Here is a 24,430-nt window from a genome sequence, read left to right on the forward strand (position 1 = left end):
AGTTGATACCCAGACAGCTGATACCCAGACAGCTGATACCCAGACCGTTGATACCCAGACAGCTGATACCCAGACAGCTGATACCCAGACAGCTGATACCCAGACAGTTGATACATAGACAGTTGATACCCAGACAACTGATAACCAGACAACTGATACCCAGACCGTTGATACCCAGACAGCTGATACCCAGACCGTTGATGCCCAGACAGCTGATACCCAGACAGCTGATACCCAGACAGCTGATTTAATAGACAGAGTATACCCAGACAGCTGATACCCAGACAGCTGATACCCAGACAGCTGATACCCAGACTGTTTATACCCAGACAGCTGATACCCAGACAGTTGATACCCAGACAGTTGATACCCAGACAGTTGATACCCAGACAGCTGATACCCAGACAGCTGATTTAATAGACAGAGTATACCCAGACAGCTGATACCCAGACAGCTGATACCCAGACAGTTGATTTAATGCACTGTTGATACACAGACAGATGATACCCAGACAGTTGATACCCAGACAGTTGATACCCAGACAGTTAGTTTGACATACCGTTGATACCCAGACAGTTGATACCCAGACAGTTGATACCCAGATAGTTGATACCCAGACAGCTGATACCCAGACAGCTGGTTTAATAGACTCTCTGTGGAACAGGTTCTACATCGAACTAAAAAGGGTTTTACCTGGTAACCAAAAGGTTTCTACCTGGAACCAGATGGGTTGTACCTGGCACCAAAAAAGGGTTCCTCAAATGGTTCTCCTATGTGGACAGCCGAAGAACCCTTTTAGGTTCTAGATAGAACCTTTTTGTTTCTAAGAGTCTACAATCTCTACTCCTATTTTAAGAGCTGTCTGCCATAGCCTTCTACCCCATAACAGAGAGTAGACTTTGAATACCTCGTGGTTGATTGTCATCGTTGTCATCCTGACTGTCTGTGTGTGTCAGTGGGCCCTGTACTGCTGTCACTGTGATGTCTCCAAAGAACTCCCGACGTGCGTTTCAGCGGGCTTCTTCTGGTTCTGTCAGTCGTCACTCAGCTGAGCTTGAAGTGAGCTCCGCTTTGTCTGTCTGTCCGTCCGTCCGTCTGTCTGTGTCGACAGTCTAAGAGCATGGTAACCCCTATCTCTGTCTGTCTGTCCGTCTGTGTCGACAGTCTAAGAGCACGGTAACCCCAGACCCCCCCCCCCCCCCCCCTCCATTCCTCATTCTATGATTTCATCTTTATGTGGTCTGATATGATGTTCTTCTCCCCTCGTCTTCCCTTCCCTTCCTTCCTTGCCTCTGCGTCTCTGTCTGCAACCATGGCAACAGCCAAAGACTTACCAGAGCCCACCACAGGTAAATATCCCGCTGCTAGCCGGCTGTCAGGTCATAATTGCAATCAGGATGTGAGGTCATGTATGTGAGGTCATACATGTGAGGTGGTACATGTAGAGCACTTTGTGACATTGGCTGATGTAAAAAAAAAAAAAAGGCTTCATAAATACATTTGATTGATTGATTGATTGATGTGAGGTCACACGCCACAGCCAGCGTCCCAAATGGGACCCTGTTCCCTACACAATATAGGGCCCTACTTGTGTCCAGAGCCCTATAAGGTTGCCATTTCAGATTTGCCCATAGCCTTCCTATCACACAGCATGAGTCTAACTACCACCTCGCATGGAGCTGAGTCAGTCCGCTCCACATGAGTCTAACCATCACCTCGTATGGAGCTGAGTCAGTCCTCTCCCATCACCTCGCATGCAGTTGAGTCAGTCAGCTTCACATGAGTCTAACCATCACCTCGCATGGAGCTGAGTCAGTCCTCTCCCATCACCTCGCATGGAGCTGAGTCAGTCCGCTCCACATGAGTCTAACCATCACCTCGTATGGAGCTGAGTCAGTCAGCTCCACATGAGTCTAACAATCACATCGCATGGAGCTGAGTCAGTCCGCTCCACATGAGTCTAACCATCACCTCGCATGGAGCTGAGTCAGTCCGCTCCACATGAGTCTAACCATCACCTCGCATGGAGCTGAGTCAGTCCTCTCCCATCACCTCGCATGGAGCTAAGTCAGTCAGCTCCACATGAGTCTAACAATCACATCGCATGGAGCTGAGTCAGTCCGCTCCACATGAGTCTAACCATCACCTCGCATGGAGCTGAGTCAGTCCACTCCACAGGAGTCTAACCATCACCTCGCATGGAGCTGAGTCAGTCCTCTCCCATCACCTCGCATGGAGTTGAGTCAGTCCGCTCCACATGAGTCTAACCATCACCTCGCATGGAGCTGAGTCAGTCCTCTCCCATCACCTCACATGGAGCTGAGTCAGTCCGCTCCACATGAGTCTAACCATCACCTCGCATGGAGCTGAGTCAGTCCGCTCCACATGAGTCTAACCATCACCTCGCATGGAGCTGAGTCAGTCCGCTCCACATGAGTCTAACCATCACCTCGCATGGAGCTGAGTCAGTCCTCTCCCATCACCTCGCATGGAGCTGAGTCAGTCCGCTCCACATGAGTCTAACCATCACCTCGCATGGAGCTGAGTCAGTTCGCTCCGCATGAGTCTAACCATCACCTCGCATGGAGCTGAGTCCGTCCGTTCCGCATGAGTCTAACCATCACCTCGCATGGAGCTGAGTCAGTCCATTCCACATGAGTCTAACCATCACCTCGCATGGAGCTGTGTCAGTCCTCTCCCATCACCTCACATGGAGCTGAGTCAGTCCTCTCCCATCACCTCACATGGAGCTGAGTCAGTCCGCTCCATATGAGTCTAACCATCACCTCGTATGGAGCTGAGTCAGTCCGCTCCCATCACCTCCTATGAAGCTGAGTCAGTCCTCTCCCATCACCTCGCATGGAGCTGAGTCAGTCCTCTCCCATCACCTCGCATGGAGTTGAGTCAGTCCTCTCCCATCACCTCGCATGGAGTTGAGTCAGTCCTCTCCCATCACCTCGCATGGAGCTGAGTCAGTCCTCTCCCATCACTTCCTATGGAGCTGAGTCAGTCCTCTCCCATCACCTCGCATGGAGCTGAGTTAGTCCTCTCCCATCACCTCGCATGGAGCTGAGTCAGTCCTCTCCCATCACCTCGCATGGAGCTGAGTCAGTCCGTTCCACATGAGTCTAACCATCACCTCGCATGGAGTTGAGTCAGTCAGCTCCACATGAGTCTAACCATCACCTCGCATGGAGCTGAGTCAGTCCGTTCCACATGAGTCTAACCATCACCTCGCATGGAGCTGAGTCAGTCTGCTCCACATGAGTCTAACCACCACCTCGCATGGAGCTGAGTCAGTCCGCTCCACATGAGTCTAACCATCACCTCGCATGGAGTTGAGTCAGTCAGCTCCACATGAGTCTAACCATCACCTCGCATGGATCTGAGTCAGTCCTCTCCCATCACCTCACATGGAGCTGAGTCAGTCCGCTCCATATGAGTCTAACCATCACCTCGTATGGAGCTGAGTCAGTCCTCTCCCATCACCTCGCATGGAGCTGAGTCAGACCTCTCCCATCACCTCGCATGGAGCTGAGTCAGACCTCTCCCATCACCTCGCATGGAGCTGAGTCAGTCCTCTCCACACGCGATACCTAGCTAGGCTCTCTGCCACTGTATTATTCAGTCTATAACACGACAGGCACAATGAACATTGACACTGGCCCACACTCTATTGGCCCTGGCCCACACTCTATTGGCCCTGGCCCACACTCTATTGGCCCTGGCCCACACTCTATTGGCCCCGGCCCACACTCTATTGGCCCTGGCCCACACTCTATTGGCCCTGGCCCACACTCTATTGGCCCTGGCCCACACTCTATTGGCCCTTGCCCACACTCTATTGGCCCCGGCCCACACTCTATTGGCCCCGGCCCACACTCTATTGGCCCCGGCCCACACTCTATTGGCCCCGGCCCACACTCTATTGGCCCCGGCCCACACTCTATTGGCTCTGGCCCACACTCTATTGGGCCCGGCCCACACTCTATTGGCCCTGGCCCACACTCTATTGGCCCTGGCCCACACTCTATTGGCCCTGGCCCACACTCTATTGGCCCTGGCCCACACTCTATTGGCCCTGGCCCACACCCTATTGGCCCTGGCCCACACCCTATTGGCCCTGGCCCACACCCTATTGGCCCCGGCCCACACCCTATTGGCCCCGGCCCACACCCTATTGGCCCCGGCCCACACCCTATTGGCCCCGGCCCACACTCTATTGGGCCCGGCCCACACTCTATTGGCCCCGGCCCACACTCTATTGGGCCCGGCCCACACTCTATTGGGCCCGGCCCACACTCTATTGGCTCTGGCCCACACTCTATTGGGCCCGGCCCACACTCTATTGGCCTTGGCCCACACTCTATTGGCCCTGGCCCACACTCTATTGGCCCTGGCCCACACTCTATTGGGCCCGGCCCACACTCTATTGGCCCTGGCCCAGACTCTATTGGCCCTGGCCCACACTCTATTGGCCCTGGCCCACACTCTATTGGCCCTGGCCCACACTCTATTGGCCCCGGCCCACACTCTATTGGCACCGGCCCACACTCTATTGGCCCTGGCCCACACTCTATTGGCCCTGGCCCACACTCTATTGGCCCTGGCCCACACTCTATTGGCCCTGGCCCACACTCTATTGGGCCCGGCCCACACTCTATTGGCCCTGGCCCACACTCTATTGGCCCTGGCCCACACTCTATTGGCCCTGGCCCACACTCTATTGGCCCTGGCCCACACTCTATTGGCCCTGGCCCACACTCTATTGGCCCTGGCCCACACCCTATTGGCCCTGGCCCACACTCTATTGGCCCTGGCCCACACTCTATTGGCCCTGGCCCACACTCTATTGGCCCGGCCCACACTCTATTGGCCCGGCCCACACCCTATTGGCCCCGGCCCACACTCTATTGGGCCCGGCCCACACTCTATTGGGCCCGGCCCACACTCTATTGGCCCCGGCCCACACTCTATTGGGCCCGGCCCACACTCTATTGGGCCCGGCCCACACTCTATTGGCTCTGGCCCACACTCTATTGGGCCCGGCCCACACTCTATTGGCCTTGGCCCACACTCTATTGGCCCTGGCCCACACTCTATTGGCCCTGGCCCACACTCTATTGGGCCCGGCCCACACTCTATTGGCCCTGGCCCACACTCTATTGGCCCTGGCCCACACTCTATTGGCCCTGGCCCACACTCTATTGGCCCTGGCCCACACTCTATTGGCCCCGACACTCTATTGGCACCGGCCCACACTCTATTGGGCCCGGCCCACACTCTATTGGCCCTGGCCCACACTCTATTGGCCCTGGCCCACACTCTATTGGCCCTGGCCCACACTCTATTGGCCCTGGCCCACACTCTATTGGGCCCGGCCCACACTCTATTGGCCTTGGCCCACACTCTATTGGCCCTGGCCCACACTCTATTGGCCCTGGCCCACACTCTATTGGGCCCGGCCCACACTCTATTGGCCCTGGCCCAGACTCTATTGGCCCTGGCCCACACTCTATTGGCCCTGGCCCACACTCTATTGGCCCTGGCCCACACTCTATTGGCCCCGGCCCACACTCTATTGGCACCGGCCCACACTCTATTGGCCCTGGCCCACACTCTATTGGCCCTGGCCCACACTCTATTGGCCCTGGCCCACACTCTATTGGCCCTGGCCCACACTCTATTGGCCCTGGCCCACACTCTATTGGCCCTGGCCCACACTCTATTGGGCCCGGCCCACACTCTATTGGCCCTGGCCCACACTCTATTGGCCCTGGCCCACACTCTATTGGCCCTGGCCCACACTCTATTGGGCCCGGCCCACACTCTATTGGCCCTGGCCCACACTCTATTGGCCCTGGCCCACACTCTATTGGGCCCGGCCCACACTCTATTGGCCCTGGCCCACACTCTATTGGCCCTGGCCCACACTCTATTGGCCCTGGCCCACACTCTATTGGCCCTGGCCCACACTCTATTGGCCCTGGCCCACACTCTATTGGCCCTGGCCCACACCCTATTGGCCCTGGCCCACACTCTATTGGCCCTGGCCCACACTCTATTGGCCCTGGCCCACACTCTATTGGCCCTGGCCCACACTCTATTGGCCCGGCCCACACCCTATTGGCCCCGGCCCACACCCTATTGGCCCCGGCCCACACTCTATTGGGCCCGGCCCACACTCTATTGGCCCCGGCCCACACTCTATTGGGCCCGGCCCACACTCTATTGGGCCCGGCCCACACTCTATTGGCTCTGGCCCACACTCTATTGGGCCCGGCCCACACTCTATTGGCCTTGGCCCACACTCTATTGGCCCTGGCCCACACTCTATTGGCCCTGGCCCACACTCTATTGGGCCCGGCCCACACTCTATTGGCCCTGGCCCACACTCTATTGGCCCTGGCCCACACTCTATTGGCCCTGGCCCACACTCTATTGGCCCTGGCCCACACCCTATTGGCCCCGGCCCACACCCTATTGGCACCGGCCCACACTCTATTGGGCCCGGCCCACACTCTATTGGCCCCGGCCCACACTCTATTGGCCCTGGCCCACACTCTATTGGCCCTGGCCCACACTCTATTGGCCCTGGCCCACACTCTATTGGGCCCGGCCCACACTCTATTGGCCCTGGCCCACACTCTATTGGCCCTGGCCCACACTCTATTGGCCCTGGCCCACACTCTATTGGCCCTGGCCCACACTCTATTGGGCCCGGCCCACACTCTATTGGCCCTGGCCCACACTCTATTGGCCCTGGCCCACACTCTATTGGGCCCGGCCCACACTCTATTGGCCCTGGCCCACACTCTATTGCGAACCCTAAGAACATCTTCTTTGTATCTTCAACAGTCACATGCATATGTATTTATTTTTTAAAGCTGGCATCATCTTGAAATTGCATGATGGTCTATCTTGTGTGCTTTCCGCCTGTACACGAATCCTTCAGAATCCTTACCATTACCGACTCCTTTTCATGGTCCTTCCAGACAATTCTGATCCGTGAGAAAAAGGGTTGTTGGGAAGTTTTATACAATACTGATCCGTCTGTAGGTTCATCTCATTATAGAAATGCATGAGAGAGAAAAAAAAAGGCATCTTGCAATACCACTGAAATGTGATCATAGACCGAGACCGACAATCACATCTTAGAAATCTTTCACAATACGATAATAATTATGAGCTCCATAGCTCTTTTCTCAATTTGCACCCTATTCCCTATATATAGTACACTACTTTTAGAGGGCCCTGGTTAAAACTAGTGCACTAAATAGTAAATGGGGTGCCTATTGGGTAGGAAACCATGATACTGCATGTTGGAATAGTGCTCATGTATTTTTATTTTTAGGTTTAGCTATGAATGGAGGATGTTGGATGAATGTTATGACTGTAGAAATGAATATCTTACATGAGTTCCCGGCTGGTCCTTGCTGGTCCTAGCTGGTCCTTGCTGGTCCTAGCTGGTCCTAGCTGGTCCTGGTCCTTGCTGGTCCTAGCTGGTCCTAGCTGGTCCTAGCTGGTCCTTGCTGGTCCTAGCTGGTCCTAGCTGGTCCTAGCTGGTCCTAGCTGGTCCTTGCTGGTCCTAGCTGGTCCTTGCTGGTCCTAGCTGGTCCTTGCTGGTCCTAGCTGGTCCTTGCTGGTCCTTGCTGGTCCTAGCTGGTCCTTGCTGGTCCTAGCTGGTCCTTGCTGGTCCTAGCTGGTCCTAGCTGGTCCTTGCTGGTCCTTGCTGGTCCTAGCTGGTCCTTGCTGGTCCTTGCTGGTCCTAGCTGGTCCTTGCTGGTCCTTGCTGGTCCTTGCTGGTCCTAGCTGGTCCTTGCTGGTCCTAGCTGGTCCTTGCTGGTCCTAGCTGGTCCTAGCTGGTCCTTGCTGGTCCTTGCTGGTCCTTGCTGGTCCTTGCTGGTCCTTGCTGGTCCTAGCTGGTCCTTGCTGGTCCTAGCTGGTCCTTGCTGGTCCTTGCTGGTCCTAGCTGGTCCTTGCTGGTCCTTGCTGGTCCTAGCTGGTCCTAGCTGGTCCTTGCTGGTCCTAGCTGGTCCTTGCTGGTCCTAGCTGGTCCTTGCTGGTCCTAGCTGGTCCTAGCTGGTCCTAGCTGGTCCTTGCTGGTCCTAGCTGGTCCTTGCTGGTCCTTGCTGGTCCTTGCTGGTCCTAGCTGGTCCTTGCTGGTCCTAGCTGGTCCTTGCTGGTCCTAGCTGGTCCTAGCTGGTCCTAGCTGGTCCTTGCTGGTCCTAGCTGGTCCTTGCTGGTCCTTGCTGGTCCTAGCTGGTCCTTGCTGGTCCTAGCTGGTCCTTGCTGGTCCTAGCTGGTCCTTTCTGGTCCTTGCTGGTCCTAGCTGGTCCTTGCTGGTCCTAGCTGGTCCTTGCTGGTCCTTGCTGGTCCTAGCTGGTCCTTGCTGGTCCTAGCTGGTCCTTGCTGGTCCTTGCTGGTCCTAGCTGGTCCTTGCTGGTCCTTGCTGGTCCTATCTGGTCCTTGCTGGTCCTTGCTGTTCTGCGGTACTAGGCAAGACAAAAAACAAAACAGGAAAATAATGTATTTCCGGGAGTGGAAGTTAATATAAATTTAGGTTCTGAATGAAAGGTGAAAATATGTATTTTCCAGGATGTTGAAATCAGGCACATTTTGGGCTGTTGAAGTTGAAAAGATATCATTTATAGACGTCTATGTTTGTACCAAATCAGGACTGGTCCAGACCCTATGATTGGTTCAGATTTGGTCCGGACCTGACCAAAAACCAATGTCCGTGGATGTGGAAATCAAAGACTGCACCAAAAAAAGACGTCGGCGCCGGGCCGTGATTACTGACGCAGTAAAAAATGAATAATGAAGTTAGCTTTATGTGACATCTTTTTTTAGTACAAACTCATTACACCTCTTTTTAGCCCACAGTGTTGCCTGAAATTTAATTTGATCAATGCCCATCTATGTGTTAAGCCTACCGTTTGTAAAAACAGGTACAAAAGACGTCGTTTCGTGCTTACTGGGGTGTAGCCTACCATGTCAGCCCGCAATGGAGTTGTATGAATGCCCATCTATGTGGTAGGCCCTTCATTTGTAAAACAGGCCGGTGCATTGGCTTTATTAGTCCTGATTCTAATCATTTTGGCTGTTTAAGCTCTGAATATAAACTACCCGACTTTATCAGGAGTTATCGTGAGCCTATTTGCAATGTGTTTACACAGCGGGAAATGCAGACGTATATTATTTTTCGCTATGTTCAGCTTGTCAAAAATGTACGGATACAAACTTCAAACCACTGATTAGGACAATGGGGGGAAACTCCTGGACAACAGTTGTTTTTGTCCATTTCACTTTGACCTGTTCTGTTTTTTTAGGATATGTTGTTTGTTAACATGACAACGCATTTTTGTTATTTGATCGGGCGCTATTTAGGTTTGGCTATTTGATCGGTGAAACCTGTACAAAGTGTCCGTCTCATTACGTTGTCATCCATTTTATCTCCAGCCTGTAGACTACAGAAAAAAAAGCCACATGCTCTCTCTACCCTATCCTATATATGCTTCGTGGTTTATGTTTAGATCATTCTTGGGGACAGAACGTTGGTGGTGCGCCGTAGCGATGCATCTCTCCAACAGGCACTCTGGAAAGAGGCATGCTGGGAATGGACAACCACATTTATTTGACAAAGTGGGCACTGCTTATCACACGGTGGCATCAATGCTCACCTAAAAAGCCCTTATGCCACTGGTTGAGAGAAATTGTCAATGTTTTGGGGGTAGAATTATGGGAGGTGTTATGTGTTGTTGGAGGTGCGTCTTGGTCAGTTTAGCTCAGAAAATTCTAATCCTGCCCAATGAGCGGGGCCCGACCGGCCGGCCGTGGCTGGTGTCTTAATCGTTTAATGGAGCACCTAATTGGCTGTTTAGTGGGAGAGTTCAGTCATTGATTGGTTTCTACCCCAGCGAGTCTCTGTGTTTGCATTCCAAATGGCACTCTATTCCCCATATAGTACACATCATTATACTACAGCCCTATTCCCTATATAGTGCTCTACTTTATAATACAGCCCTATTCCCTATATACATTTCAGTAGAGTGCTGTTGGGGAACATGGTGCCATTTGGGATGGGCGTGTAGATACAGGGCCTTCGGGGAAGTATTCAGACCCCTTGACTTTTTCCACATTTTGTTACGTTAAAGCCTTATTCTGAAATAGATTAAATAAATAAACATCCTCAGCAATCTACACACTGTACCCCATGACGACAAATCGAAAACAGGTTTTTAGAAAATTTTGCAAAGTTAAAAAACTAAAAATACCTTATTTACATAGGTATTCAGACTCTTTGCTATGAGACTCGACATTGCGCTCAGGTGCATCCTGTTTCCATTGATCATCCTTTGAAATGTTTCTACAACTTGATTGGAGTCCACCTGTGGAAAATTCAATTGATTAAACATGATTTGGAAAGGCACACAACTGTCTATATAAGGTCCTACAGTTGACAGTGTACGTCAGAGCAAAAACCAAGACGTGAGATCGATGGAATAGTCCCCAGAGCGCCGAGACAGGATTGTATTGAGGCACAGATCTGGGGAAGGGTACCAAAACATTTCTGCAGCATTGAAGATCCCCAAGAACACAGTGGCCTCCATCATTCTTAAGTGGAAGAAATTTGGAACCACAAAGACTCTTCCTAGAGCTGGCCACCCGGCCAAACTGAGCAATCGAGGGGAAAACGGCCTTGGTCATGATGGTGAACAAGAATCCGATGGTCCCTCTGACAGAGCTCCAGAATTCCTCTGTGGACATGGGAGAACCTTCCAGAAAGAAATTAAAGGAGAGCGGCACACTCTAGGAGCTCAGATGCAATAATTTAATAAGTTAATATCCAACATTTCGGCAGACAAGCTGTCTTCATCAGGGGTATAATGACAAACACTGTGGGGTGATTAGTTTATATAGTGTCGAAAGGACACACACACACAGGTGTCTGTAATCATGGCCGGGTGTGGCCTGATATCATTGGTTAATTCTCATATTTTAAAATAGCATACAAAACAACATAAATGGATAGTGTATGGCTACGTAGGCCAACAAACATTTACAATAGCAAAATCACAAGAATGGCTTCAGATCAAAGTCTAAGTTGAGACCGAAGGGAGCAAAGGTTTTTTAAATTAAAGATCCAGGCAGCCTCTCGTTTTAACAATAAATTGTCAAGGTCACCCCCTCTCCTAGAACTTTCCAGAAGGACATCCATCTCAACAGCACTCCACCAATCAGGCCTTCAAGGTAGAGTGGCCAGATGGAAGCCACTCCTCGGTAAAAGGCACATGATAGCCTGCTTGGAGTTTGCCTAATGGCACCTAAAGACTCTCAGACCATGAGAAACAAGATTCACTGGTCGGATGAAACCAAGATTGAACTCTTTGGCCTGAATGCCAAGCGTCACATCTGGAGGAAACCTGGCACAATCCCTACGGTGAAGCATGGTAGTGGCAGCATCATGCTGTGGGGATGTTTTTCAGCGGCAAGGACTGGGAGACTAGTGAGGATCGGGGCAAAGATGAACGGAACAAAGTACAGAGAGATCCTGAATGAAAACCTGCTCCAGAGTGCTCAGGACCTCAGACTGAGGCGAAGGTTCACCTTCCAACATGACAACGACCCAAAGCACACAGCCAAGACAGTGTAGGAGTGGCTTCGGGACAAGTCTCTGAATGTCCTTGAGTGGCCCGGCTAGTACCCGGAACCTGAACCCGATCTAACATCTCTGGAGAGACTTGAAAATATCTGTGCTGCGACGCTCCCCATAGAACCTGACAGAGCTTGAGAGGATCTGCAGAGAAGAATGGGAGAAACTCCTCAAATAAAGGTGTGCCAAGCTTGTAGCGTCGTACCCAAGAAGACTCGAGTCTGTAATCACTGCCAAAGGCACTTCAACAAAATACTGAGTAAAGTTTATGAATACTTATGCAAATGTATTATTTCAGTTTTTTATTTAATTTTTTTGGCAAAAATGTCTAAAAACCCGTGTTTGCTTTGTCATTATTGCGTTTAGATTGATTATGAAATAAAACAATTGAATCCATTTTACAATAAAAGCTATAACATAACAACATGTAGAAAAAGTCAAGGGGTCTGAATACTTTACGAATGAACTGTGTGTGTTGCCTTTCTCTACCAGGTCCGGTCTATGGTCTTTAAGAATATAAAGTGAAGTATGTAAATCTGGTTTTTAGCCAGAATGACCAACAAGGGGAGGAGCCTACCTTCTTTTTGTGTGGTTTAATAAAGCCAAGTACACCAACCTTGTGATGTCATAAGAGAACGTGTCCCCTGGAAATATACATTTCTCTAGCTAGGCTACCTCCTCACGTCAACACATTTGCCCGCGTTCCAAATGGTACCCTGTTTCCTTTAAAGTGCACTAATTTTCCACCAGGGCCTATAGGGAATAGGGTGTTCCATTTGGGATTCAGACATGATAGTTTAATGAACTCAGACACCTCTCTCTCAATTTATGGCTGTGCCTCTGTAATGTGTGTAAATTTCTGTTTAAATATTTATATTGTCACCCTAACCTTGTCGCTCTTCATAGAGAAGGAAGAGAATCCACGTGTGCAGCAATCTGAGGTCACGTTAGCCTACCTCCCAAATGGAGCCCTATTCCCTATATAGTGCACTACTTTTGACCAGAGCCCTGTGGACCCTGGTCCAAAGTAGTGCACTACGTAGGGAACACGATCTCATTTGAGATTCAGCCGTAGTTTTTATTGTTGTCCTTTGTTGTGCCTTTGGCAATGACGCACATGCATTAAACAACAGATAGCTGAAGCTTTTATCTAGGTGACAACAATAAACACACTCTACCAAACACTTCCTGTTCCTGACAGAGAGACAGACAGGTTTAATACACTAGACTGCATTCCTGGGGTTTGTCCCAAATGGCACCCTATAGACACTGACTGTACAAAACATTAGGAACTCTTTCCAGGACATAGACTGATCAGGTGAATCCAGGTGAAAGCTATGATCCCTTATTGATGTCCCTTGTTAAATCCACTTCAATCAGTGTAGATTAATGGGAGGAGACGGGTTAAATAAGGATTTTTAAACCTTGAGACAATTGAGACATGGATTGTGTATGTGTGCCACTCAGAGGGTGTAAGTGTATTTGAACGGGGGTATGGTAGTAGGTGCCACCGGTTTGTGTCAAGAACTGCAACGCTGCTGGATTTTTCACACTCAGCAGTTTCCTGTGTGTATCAAGAATGTTCCACCACCCAAAGGACATCCAGCCAACTTCACACAACTGTGGGAAGCATTGGAGTCAACATGGGCCAGCATCCCTGTGGAACGCTTTCCACACCTTGAAGAGTCCATGCCCAACGATTTGAGGCTATTCTGAGGGCAAAAACTCAATATTAAATAGGTGTTCCTAATGTTTTGTACACTCAGTGTAATCCATGAAGAAAATAGGTTAATAGGGCAATAGGGGACTAGGATAATAGGGGAATATGGGATCAGGGGAATATGGGATTTGGGGAATAGGAGAATATGGGATTAGGGGAATAGGGGAATATGGGATTAGGGGAAAGGAGAATATGGGATTAGGGGAATAGGGGAATATGGGATTAGGGGGATAGGAGAATATGGGATTAGGGGAATAGGGGAATATGGGATTAGGGGAAAAGGAGAATATGGGATTAGGGGAATATGGGAATATGGGATTAGGGGGATAGGAGAATATGGGATTAGGGGAATAGGGGGATAGGAGAATATGGGATTAGGGGAAAAGGAGAATATGGGATTAGGGGAATAGGGGGATAGGAGAATATGGGATTAGGGGAATATGGGATCAGGGGAATAGGGGGATAGGATAATATGGGATTAGGGGAATATGGGATTAGGGGAATAGGAGAATATGGGATTAGGGGAATAGGAGAATATGGGATTAGGGGAATAGGGGAATTGGATAACAGGGGAATATGATAATATGACAATAGTGGAATGGGATAATAGGGGAATAGGATAATATGGGATTAGGAGAATAGGGGAATAGGAGAATAGGAGAATATGGGATTAGGAGAATAGGGGAATAGGATAATGTGAGAATAGGAGAATATGGGATTAGGAGAATAGGGGAATGGGATAATAGGGGAATAGGATAATATGGGATTATGGGAATGGGATAATAGGGGAATAAGATAATAGGGGAATAGGAGAATAGGGGAATAAAATGATATGGGATTAGGGCAATAGATTAATAGGGGACTAGATTAATAGGGGGATATGATAATAGGGGAATAGATTAATAGGGGAATATGATAATAGGGGAATAGATTAACAGGGGGATATGATAATAGGGGAATAGATTAATAGGAGAATAGGGGAATAGATTAATAGGGGAATATGAGAATAGGGGAAAAGATTAAAAAGGGGAATAGATTAATAGGGGAATAGATGAACAGGGGGATATGATAATAGGGGAATAGATTAATAGTGGAATATGATAATAGGGGAATAGATTAATAGGGGAATAGATTAACAGGGGGATATGATAATAGGGGAATAGATTAATAGGAGAATAGGGGAATAGATTAATAGGGAAATATGAGAATAGGGGAAAGATTAATAGGGGAATAGATGAACAGGGGGATATGATAATAGGGGAATAGATTAATAGGGTAATATGAGAATAGGGGAATAGATTAATAGGGGAATAGATGAACAGGGGGATATGATAATAGGGGAATAGATTAATAGGGGAATATGAGAATAGGGGAATAGATTAATAGGGGAATAGATTAATAGGGGGATAGATTAATAGGGGAATAGATTAATAGGGGAATATGAGAATAGGGGAATAGATTAATAGGGGAATAGATTAATAGGGGGATATGATAATAGGGGAATATGAGAATAGGGGAATAGATTAATAGGGGGATAGATTAATAGGGGAATAGATTAATAGGGGGATAGATTCATAGGCGGATAGATTAATAGGGGACTAGATTAATAGGGGAATAGATTAATAGGGGGATATGAGAATAGGGGAATAGATTAATAGGGGAATAGATTAATAGGGGAATATGAGAATAGGGGGATAGATTAATAGGGGAATAGATTAATAGGGGAATATGAGAATAGGGGGATAGATTAATGGGGGGATAGATTAATAGGGGAATAGATTATTAGGATAATAGATTAATAGGGGAATAGATTAATAGGGGAATATGAGAATAGGGGAATATAATAATAGGGGAATAGATTAACAGGGGGATATGATAATAGGGGAATAGGGGAATAGATTAATAGGGGAATATGAGAATAGGGGAAAATATGAATAGGGGAATAGATTAATAGGGGAATAGATGAACAGGGGGATATGATAATAGGGGAATATGAGAATAGGGGAATAGATTAATAGGGGAATAGATTAATAGGGGAATAGATTCATAGGGGAATAGATTCATAGGGGAATAGATTCATAGGGGAATAGATGAACAGGGGGATATGATAATAGGGGAATAGATTAATAGGGGAATAGATTAATAGGGGAATAGATTAATAGGGGAATAGATTAATAGGGGGATATGAGAATAGGGGAATAGATTAATAGGGGGATATGATAATAGGGTACCACTTGGGAGGCAGTCAATGAGTTAGGCTGGTAGTTCCATCATGGTGGCCCCATTCTGTGTGAATCCAGATCAAGATGATGAATTATACAGTACGTCTTGCATAGAATTACATCCATATGGAGATTGTGTGGTTTTCCATATAAAACTTGGCGGGTAAAAACACAAGTTACATTTCTAGGTGTTAATAATGAGGAATGTACTAGGTGGAACAGAAATAGGAATACCCAACACCCCTCCCTCTCCCCCTCTCTCTATCTCCCCCTCTCCCTTACCCTCTCTTTCTCTATCTCCCCTTTGCTCTCTCTCACCCCTCTCCCTTTACCCTCGCTCTCTCTCTTCCCATCTCTCTTACCCTCTCTCGTTCTCTCTCTCTCTCTCTCTCTCTCTCCTCTCTCTCTCTCTCTCTCTCTCTCTCTCTCTCTCTCTCTCTCAGGGTGACTTTGCGTAGCTGAGCAGCGGGCTCTGCCATTCATCACCATGAGCTAATGAGAGCAGAGCACAGAAGTAGCACATAAAGTCATGTCAGACCGACCGCTCACAGTTTACAGCAGGACACACACACACAGCGACAGGGGGGGCCCAGCTCAGGTAGGGTGGTAAACTGGTTTCAGGATGCCCCAGTCAGCCTCAGGTTAAACCGAAGCCATTTCAGACTGTACCAAAGACCTTCAGCGCCACAGATTCTGCGCAAGACAGGGACAGTGGTCTGGGCCTGTTATGGCTGCGTTGGGATAGCAGGCATAGCTAACAGCTACAGTAGACCGACAGCTGATAGATTAGGATCAAATCCAAAATGGAATCTATAGTTCTATAGTTCACTAAGTAGTGGATTTGATAAGGAACAGGCCTTTTGGGGATGTGTATACAAAGTTGAATTCCTCCCTCACACAATGTCCTGTTTTTTTTTGTTCAGGCCCAAACTCAACCTTGTTAAAAGTGCTGCTGAATAATTCAAGAAGAAGAATCTAGAAGATGGTTTTTTGCTATGACAGTTTTATTCATGTTGTTTAATCAGAAACACTTAGATGTTTTTGTTGGTTCTATTGATGACCCACTGCATGAAACTCACCTGTTGTCTCTCCTATTGCCCTCCTCCTCTTGCTCTACGTCTCCTCTTCCCATTCTTCTCTCCCTCCTTTTTCCATCTCTGTCCCCCTCCTTATCTCTCTCATTTCTTCCCCTCCTCCTCTCTCTCTCTCTCTCCCTCCCTCCCTCCCTCTTCTTCTCTCTCTCTCTCTCTCTCTCTCTCTCTCTCTCTCTCTCTCTCTCTCTCTCTCTCTCTCTCTCTCTCTCTCTCTCTCTCTCTCTCTCTCTCTCTCCCTCTCTCTCTCTCTCTCCTCTCCTCTCCCTCTCTCTCTCCTCTCTCTCCCTCTCTCTCTCTCTCTCCCTCTCCCTCTCTCTCTCCTCTCTCTCTCTCCCTTTCTCTCTCTCTCCTCCTCTCTCTCTCATCCTCTCTCTCTCTCTCTCTCTCTCCTCCTCCTCTCTCTCTCCTCCTCTCTCTCTCCTCCTATCTCTCTCCTTCTCTCTCTCTCTCCCTCTCCCCTCTCTCCTCCTCTCTCTCTCCTCTCTCTCTCTCTCTCTCTCTCTCTCTCTCTCTCTCTCTCCCTCTCTCTCTCTCTCTCTCTCTCTCTCTCTCTCTCTCTCTCTCTCTCTCTCCTCCTCTCTCTCTCTCCTCCTCTCTCTCTCTCCTCCTCTCTCTCTCCTCCTCTCTCTCTCTCTCTCTCTCTCTCTCTCTCTCTCTCTCCTCCTCTCTCTCTCTCCTCTCTCTCTCCTCCTCTCTCTCTCCTCCTCTCCAGATCCCAATGCACCAGGACAGCAGGACCCTGACCATGCATTAATTGGAGGTGTTGTGGCTGTGGTTGTGTTCATCACCTTGTGTTTGATCATAGCTCTAGGGCGGTATCTGGCTAGGCATAAAGGTAAGGACGTCATTTACTTCTCCTAAAGTCCCACAATATTTTAGTAAAATGTCCACATACTGTAAATAATCTTTAAACTGTTTTCAATGAAGATAAAATGCTAGAAACATAGAAAACATGACCCAAACATCTGTGTGTCTGTGTGTGTGTCTGTGGATGTATCTGTGGGTGTGTCGGTGTCTGTGGGTGGGTGTTTGTGTCTGTGTGTGTGTCTGTGGATGTCTCTGTGGGTGTGTGGGGTTGTGTGTGTCTGTGGGTGTGTGAATGTGTGTGTGAACAGGGACGTACCTAACACACGAGGCTAAAGGATCCGAGGATGCCCCTGACGCAGACACAGCCATCATCAACGCAGAGGGGAACCACGCAGCAGAGGAGAAGAAAGAGTACTTCATTTAGACCTGTTCTTTCCTTCCGTCTCTTTTCCTTTATGTTTCCACCTCTGTTCTTTCTGTTTGATTTGTTTCTTTCACCAGAGGCAGGGGCGGACTAGGACCAGATATCGGCCCGGGCATTTCAAACGCATCAGCCCATTTGTTTCCTTGAGGCACCCACTATTAAGCAAATTTTTTTTTTTTTTATTCTGGCCCACTGGCATTTGCCAGAATTGCCCTATGTCCGGTCCATCTCTGCCAGTCGACCAACACAGTCTGCAGTTGGCTCAGTGCTGCTGGGGCAGGAACCAGTTCTTTGTCCCCTCCACTCCTCTCCCGAAAGAGAAAGCTCAAGTTTGGTTTTACTGGTCGGTTTTTAACAAGCAAATCGATAAAAATGCTGCCTTGTTTTTACTGCAAATGTACTCAGTGTTTTAAAAAGAGCCGATCCTGTTTCATTCAGGTTTTAGCACCCAAATCTTTGTTTGTTGTCATGTTTTATTTGACATTTCCTAAATATACAGACCGTTTTCAATCTGCTTCTGACATGTTTGTTTCAACTCTTAGTTGTTGTTTTTTTGGGGGGGGGGGGGGTGCGGGGATTTTGTGTCCCCTACTCCCCTCACCATCCCTGTTATATACCTTTTGCAGATATTTCCATCAGGAAGCGGAAAGAAATGTGCTTCATCTGACTCCGGAAAACATTGGCTATGCCGATAATTATGCTTTTCAGAGAAGAATATGTGAACTGTATCAATGTGAACGACATGTGATGGGGCTTTATTGCAACTGTAAAAATGGTATTGGGTATGAGAGGCACACAATTAGGCTCTCATGTTGTGGAAAACGATGGAAGTACAATAAACTGAATAGTTCTGACACACAAAAAAAAAAAAATGAAAAATTGAAAAAAAGTTTAATAAAAAATTAAAAAATGAAGCACAATCCGTATGATTGTTTATGTTTGAATGTGGATATTATATGATATCCTCTTTTAGCTTTATTTGTATATTAGTATAGGCCATAGTCTCATCTCATATAGAAAGAAACCACAGAGAGAAACAAAAGTATAATTAAAGCACAAAGTCTCAGACAAACAGAGAAATACTTCTGCACCAAGCAATTCATTATCTCAGGATTCAATACGAGTCTAAATTCACTGATGTTTTCAGACCAATGATTGGAGATTCGGGGTACCAGGATTCAATATGGCTGCGGGTTGTCAAGGGCCGTTCGACCCGAAAATCTTATTCACAGTAAACACTGCAGATGTCGGGCTCAATGGGGAATCAAGGCAGAGCTACAGCGTTGTTTGTCAGACCAGGAGACATTCCCCCAAAAAATGGGTTTCTTCTCGCAAAAAAAAAACGTCTTTAGCGTCCGAACGGTTGGGCCTGCTAACTCCGTTCTGCTCGTCTGAAAAGGTAACCCATACAACTGAATGCTAGTATGGAGGTAGTTATGTGCCAACAAATATAAGGAGATAAATATGTGTCAAAAATAATAATAATATTTCCGGAACTTTCTTAAGTCTCCTAGATATAGGACAGACAACCTTATTCCTCATGATACATTTTTTTGACTGTTTTTTTTAATGCCATTTATGAATGTGTTATTCATTGCTTTTCTATGGGCTACAGTAGTAAAGGACAAATTAAATCTTTAATCTGTTTTTTTATATATATATATATATATATATACAGTGCCTTGCGAAAGTATTCGGCCCCCTTGAACTTTGCGACCTTTTGCCACATTTCAGGCTTCAAACATAAAGATATAAAACTGTATTTTTTTGTGAAGAATCAACAACAAGTGGGACACAATCATGAAGTGGAACGACATTTATTGGATATTTCAAACTTTTTTAACAAATCAAAAACTGAAAAACGGGGCGTGCAAAATTATTCAGCCCCCTTAAGTTAATACTTTGTAGCGCCACCTTTTGCTGCGATTACAGCTGTAAGTCGCTTGGGGTATGTCTCTATCAGTTTTGCACATCGAGAGACTGAAATTTTTTCCCATTCCTCCTTGCAAAACAGCTTGAGCTCAGTGAGGTTGGATGGAGAGCATTTGTGAATAGCAGTTTTCAGTTCTTTCCACAGATTCTCGATTGGATTCAGGTCTGGACTTTGACTTGGCCATTCTAACACCTGGATATGTTTATTTTTGAACCATTCCATTGTAGATTTTGCTTTATGTTTTGGATCATTGTCTTGTTGGAAGACAAATCTCCGTCCCAGTCTCAGGTCTTTTGCAGACTCCATCAGGTTTTCTTCCAGAATGGTCCTGTATTTGGCTCCATCCATTCTTCCCATCAATTTTAACCATCTTCCCTGTCCCTGCTGAAGAAAAGCAGGCCCAAACCATGATGCTGCCACCACCATGTTTGACAGTGGGGATGGTGTGTTCAGGGTGATGAGCTGTGTTGCTTTTACGCCAAACATAACGTTTTGCATTTTTGCCAAAAAGTTCAATTTTGGTTTCATCTGACCAGAGCACCTTCTTCCACATGTTTGGTGTGTCTCCCAGGTGGCTTGTGGAAAACTTTAAACGACACTTTTTATGGATATCTTTAAGAAATGGCTTTCTTCTTGCCACTCTTCCATAAAGGCCAGATTTGTGCAATATACGACTGATTGTTGTCCTATGGACAGAGTCTCCCACCTCAGCTGTAGATCTCTGCAGTTCATCCAGAGTGATCATGGGCCTCTTGGCTGCATCTCTGATCAGTCTTCTCCTTGTATGAGCTGAAAGTTTAGAGGGACGGCCAGGTCTTGGTAGATTTGCAGTGGTCTGATACTCCTTCCATTTCAATATTATCGCTTGCACAGTGCTCCTTGGGATGTTTAAAGCTTGGGAAATATTTTTGTATCCAAATCCGTCTATAAACTTCTTCACAACAGTATCTCGGACCTGCCTGGTGTGTTCCTTGTTCTTCATGATGCTCTCTGCGCTTTTAATGGACCTCTGAGACTATCACAGTGCAGGTGCATTTATACGGAGACTTGATTACACACAGGTGGATTGTATTTATCATCATTAGTCATTTAGGTCAACATTGGATCATTCAGAGATCCTCACTGAACTTCTGGAGAGAGTTTTCTGCACTGAAAGTAAAGGGGCTGAATAATTTTGCACGCCCAATTTTTCAGTTTTTGATTTGTTAAAAAAGTTTGAAATATCCAATAAATGTCGTTCCACTTCATGATTGTGTCCCACTTGTTGTTGATTCTTCACAAAAAAATACAGTTTTATATCTTTATGTTTGAAGCCTGAAATGTGGCAAAAGGTCGCAAAGTTCAAGGGGGCCGAATACTTTCGCAAGGCACTGTATATACACCTAAAGGGGTTCTACAATTCCAAATATATATATATATATATAATCCACAGTATGACCCTCTTGAAACAATTCCATATGTTAGATCAGTAGAACCCTTTTACAGTTAAAAGCCACACCTCCCGCGGTCACATTGAATCCCGGTAGGGTTCGAAAAGTATCATGAGACACTAACTTTACTTCAAATGTCTGAACCTCATTTTCATTACTATGAACAACTACTGGTCAGCTTCTATCTCTCTGAAAGACTGGAAGAACCAAATCCTACGAGTTCTGGGAACATAAAAGAGGTTGATATTGGGGAGGTGGGGGGGGGGGGTGCATCACAACATGGGATTATTCCATTTACAGTGCACTACTTTTGACCAGGGTCCATATGTTTTTTTGGTCGAAGTAGTGCACTATGAAGGGAATAGGGTGCCATTTGGGGACACAACCGATGTGACTTCATTGATTTAAACGCTCCCTTGTGAATATTGCTGTATATGACTTTGCTAATGTGATGATTGCTGCTGGGCAATATTGTTGGATTTTGAGAACAATTAAAACATTGAAAATGTGTATATTAGACAATATATCTATTTAAAAGTATTCCAGAAGTCTCTTGAATTTGTTTTCATTCTTATTTGTCATTTGTTTGATCTAGAACAAGCATTTTGTTTCACCACAAGGCATGTATATAATGTGTAAGTATTACATTTTGGTAAAAATAGACAAATAAAATACTTGTTATCTAAAAGGTTTTCATTTCATATCAGTTGCATTTTGACATGTTTATTTTCATGTATTCTCTTGAACATGAATTCTAATGGGATTGACTCTGGTTGATAGATGAAGTATTTATTATTATTATTATTATTATTAATTGATATTATTGGTCATATTATACTATATGAATTGATATTAATATTATTACAAAAGTAGTTGTCTGAAGTAAAAAAAAAAATTTTTCCATTTTGTAACAAAAAAAAGATATAAAAGTTAGTTGGTAGTTATTAATGAAGAAACTTCTGTCATTAAAAAACAACGATCACCGTTATGGCCTTTGAGTTTGCTGCAAACAAGTTGTAATAACGTGTTATCAAGGCTTTGGTGACCCAGACATCTTCCCCCGATTGTACATTGCCACTCTATCGAAGACACGTTGAAACACATTGCCAATATTCATAATTCATGTTCTTTTTGTTAGTTCAATTTGATGCTATAAATAAAAATGACAAATTTTTTTGTATAAAGTTTCAATTGTTGTAATTTCGTTGCATATTAAAGGTGGGGGAGGGGTGGGGGCGGGGTGGGGAGGGGTGGGGGCGGGGTGGGGAGGGGTGGGGGCGGGGTGGGGAGGGGTGAGAGTGAGGTTTGCTTTTTTTCAGTATTAAATATCAATTTTTCAAAACTATGCCGCTGTAAAAAATATATAAAAAAATAAACTGTTAATAAAGAAGAAAGTACTGATTAAAATACGACCAAAATGACATCATCGTCTCGTTGTCCTTTTCCTTCATTTATGTCTTTGGCGTTTCCGGTTGACGATGCTTTTATCAAAAAAGGAATATAGCAACATTCTTAAGGTATCATTTCCGCACACCTGAGAAGTTCCAACAAAACACACTTGAATAATGAGGAAGTCTTTACTATCAACAATGTCTGTCTGTGAAGTGCTTAACACATTATTACATATCTATGATGCTCCAGAGGTGGATGGTCCCAGACTCTCTATCTATTCCTGAGGTGGATGGTCCCAGACTCTCTATCTATTCCTGAGGATGATGGTCCCAGACTCTCTATCTATTCCTGAGGATGATGGTCCCAGACTCTCTATCTATTCCTGATGAGGATGGTCCCAGACTCTCTATCTATTCCTGAGGATGATGGTCCCAGACTCTCTATCTATTCCTGAGGATGATGGTCCCAGACTCTCTATCTATTCCTGAGGATGATGGTCCCAGACTCTCTATCTATTCCTGAGGATGATGGTCCCAGACTCTCTATCTATTCCTGATGAGGATGGTCCCAGACTCTCTATCTATTCCTGAGGAGGATGGTCCCAGACTCTCTATCTATCCTGAGGAGGATGGCCCCAGACTCTATATCTAATCTTGAGGAGGATGGCCCCAGACTCTCTATCTTTCCTGAGGAAGAAGGTCCCAGACTCTATATCTAATCCTGAGGAGGATGGCACCAGACTCTAAATCCACAATCAGGAGGATGGCCCCAGACTCTATATCTAATCCTGAGGAGGATGGCACCAGACTCTAAATCCACAATGAGGAGGATGGCCCCAGACTCTAAATCTATCTGGAGGAGGATGGCCCCAGACTCGAATCAAGTCCTGAGGAGGATGGCCCCAGAATCTATACCTAATCCTGAGGAAGATGGTCCCATATTCTCTATCGATCCTGAGGAGTATGGCCCCAGACTATATATCTAATCCTGAAGAGGATGGTCCCAGACTCTATATCTACCCTGAGGAGGATGGTCCCAGACACTATATCTTTCCTGATGAGGATGGCCCCAGACTCTATATCTAATCCTGTGGAGGATTGTCCCAGACTCTATATCAAATCCTGAGGAGGATGGTCCCATATTATCTATCGTTCCTGAGGAGGATGGCCCCCGACTCTATATCTATTCCTGAGGAAGATGGTCCCAGACTCTCTATCTATCCTGAGGATGATGGTCCCAGACTCCATATCTAACCCGAGGAGGATTATCCCAGACTCTATCTTTCCTGGGGAGGATGGTTGCTGACTCTATATCTATCCTGAAGTATTTATTATTATTATTATTATTAATTGATATTATTGGTCATATTATACTATATGAATTGATATTAATATTATTACAAAAGTAGTTGTCTGAAGTTAATTTTTTTTTTTTCTTCCATTTTGTAACAAAAAAAAGATATAAAAGTTAGTTGGTAGTTATTAATGAAGAAACTTCTGTCATTAAAAAACAACGATCACCGTTATGGCCTTTGAGTTTGCTGCAAACAAGTTGTAATAACGTGTTATCAAGGCTTTGGTGACCCAGACATCTTCCCCCGATTGTACATTGCCACTCTATCGAAGACACGTTGAAACACATTGCCAATATTCATAATTCATGTTCTTTTTGTTAGTTCAATTTGATGCTATAAATAAAAATGACAAATTTTTTGGTATAAAGTTTCAATTGTTGTAATTTCGTTGCATATTA

At 46.4% G+C, this 24,430-nt stretch overlaps 1 protein-coding gene across 3 annotated transcripts in view; it reads left to right on the plus strand.

Annotated features, from left to right (window-relative positions):
* cadm2b (cell adhesion molecule 2b) overlaps nucleotides 1–19,388 on the plus strand; it is a 459,638-nt gene extending 440,250 nt beyond the window's left edge. For 2 of the 3 annotated variants that reach the window (XM_031791269.1, XM_031791271.1), the window contains 3 exons: nucleotides 1,323–1,349; nucleotides 17,405–17,527; nucleotides 17,808–19,388. In XM_031791269.1, coding sequence (XP_031647129.1) covers nucleotides 1,323–1,349; nucleotides 17,405–17,527; nucleotides 17,808–17,923 — 266 coding nt within the window. In that variant the 3' untranslated portion in view covers nucleotides 17,924–19,388. The remainder of the gene's footprint in view (nucleotides 1–1,322; nucleotides 1,350–17,404; nucleotides 17,528–17,807) is intronic. The other variant, XM_031791270.1, reaches the window with a different exon arrangement.
* Nucleotides 19,389–24,430: the final 5,042 nt, after the last annotated feature.

This window comes from Oncorhynchus kisutch, linkage group LG15, assembly GCF_002021735.2.
Source record: "Oncorhynchus kisutch isolate 150728-3 linkage group LG15, Okis_V2, whole genome shotgun sequence".
In the NCBI taxonomy this organism is placed as follows: domain Eukaryota; kingdom Metazoa; phylum Chordata; class Actinopteri; order Salmoniformes; family Salmonidae; genus Oncorhynchus; species Oncorhynchus kisutch.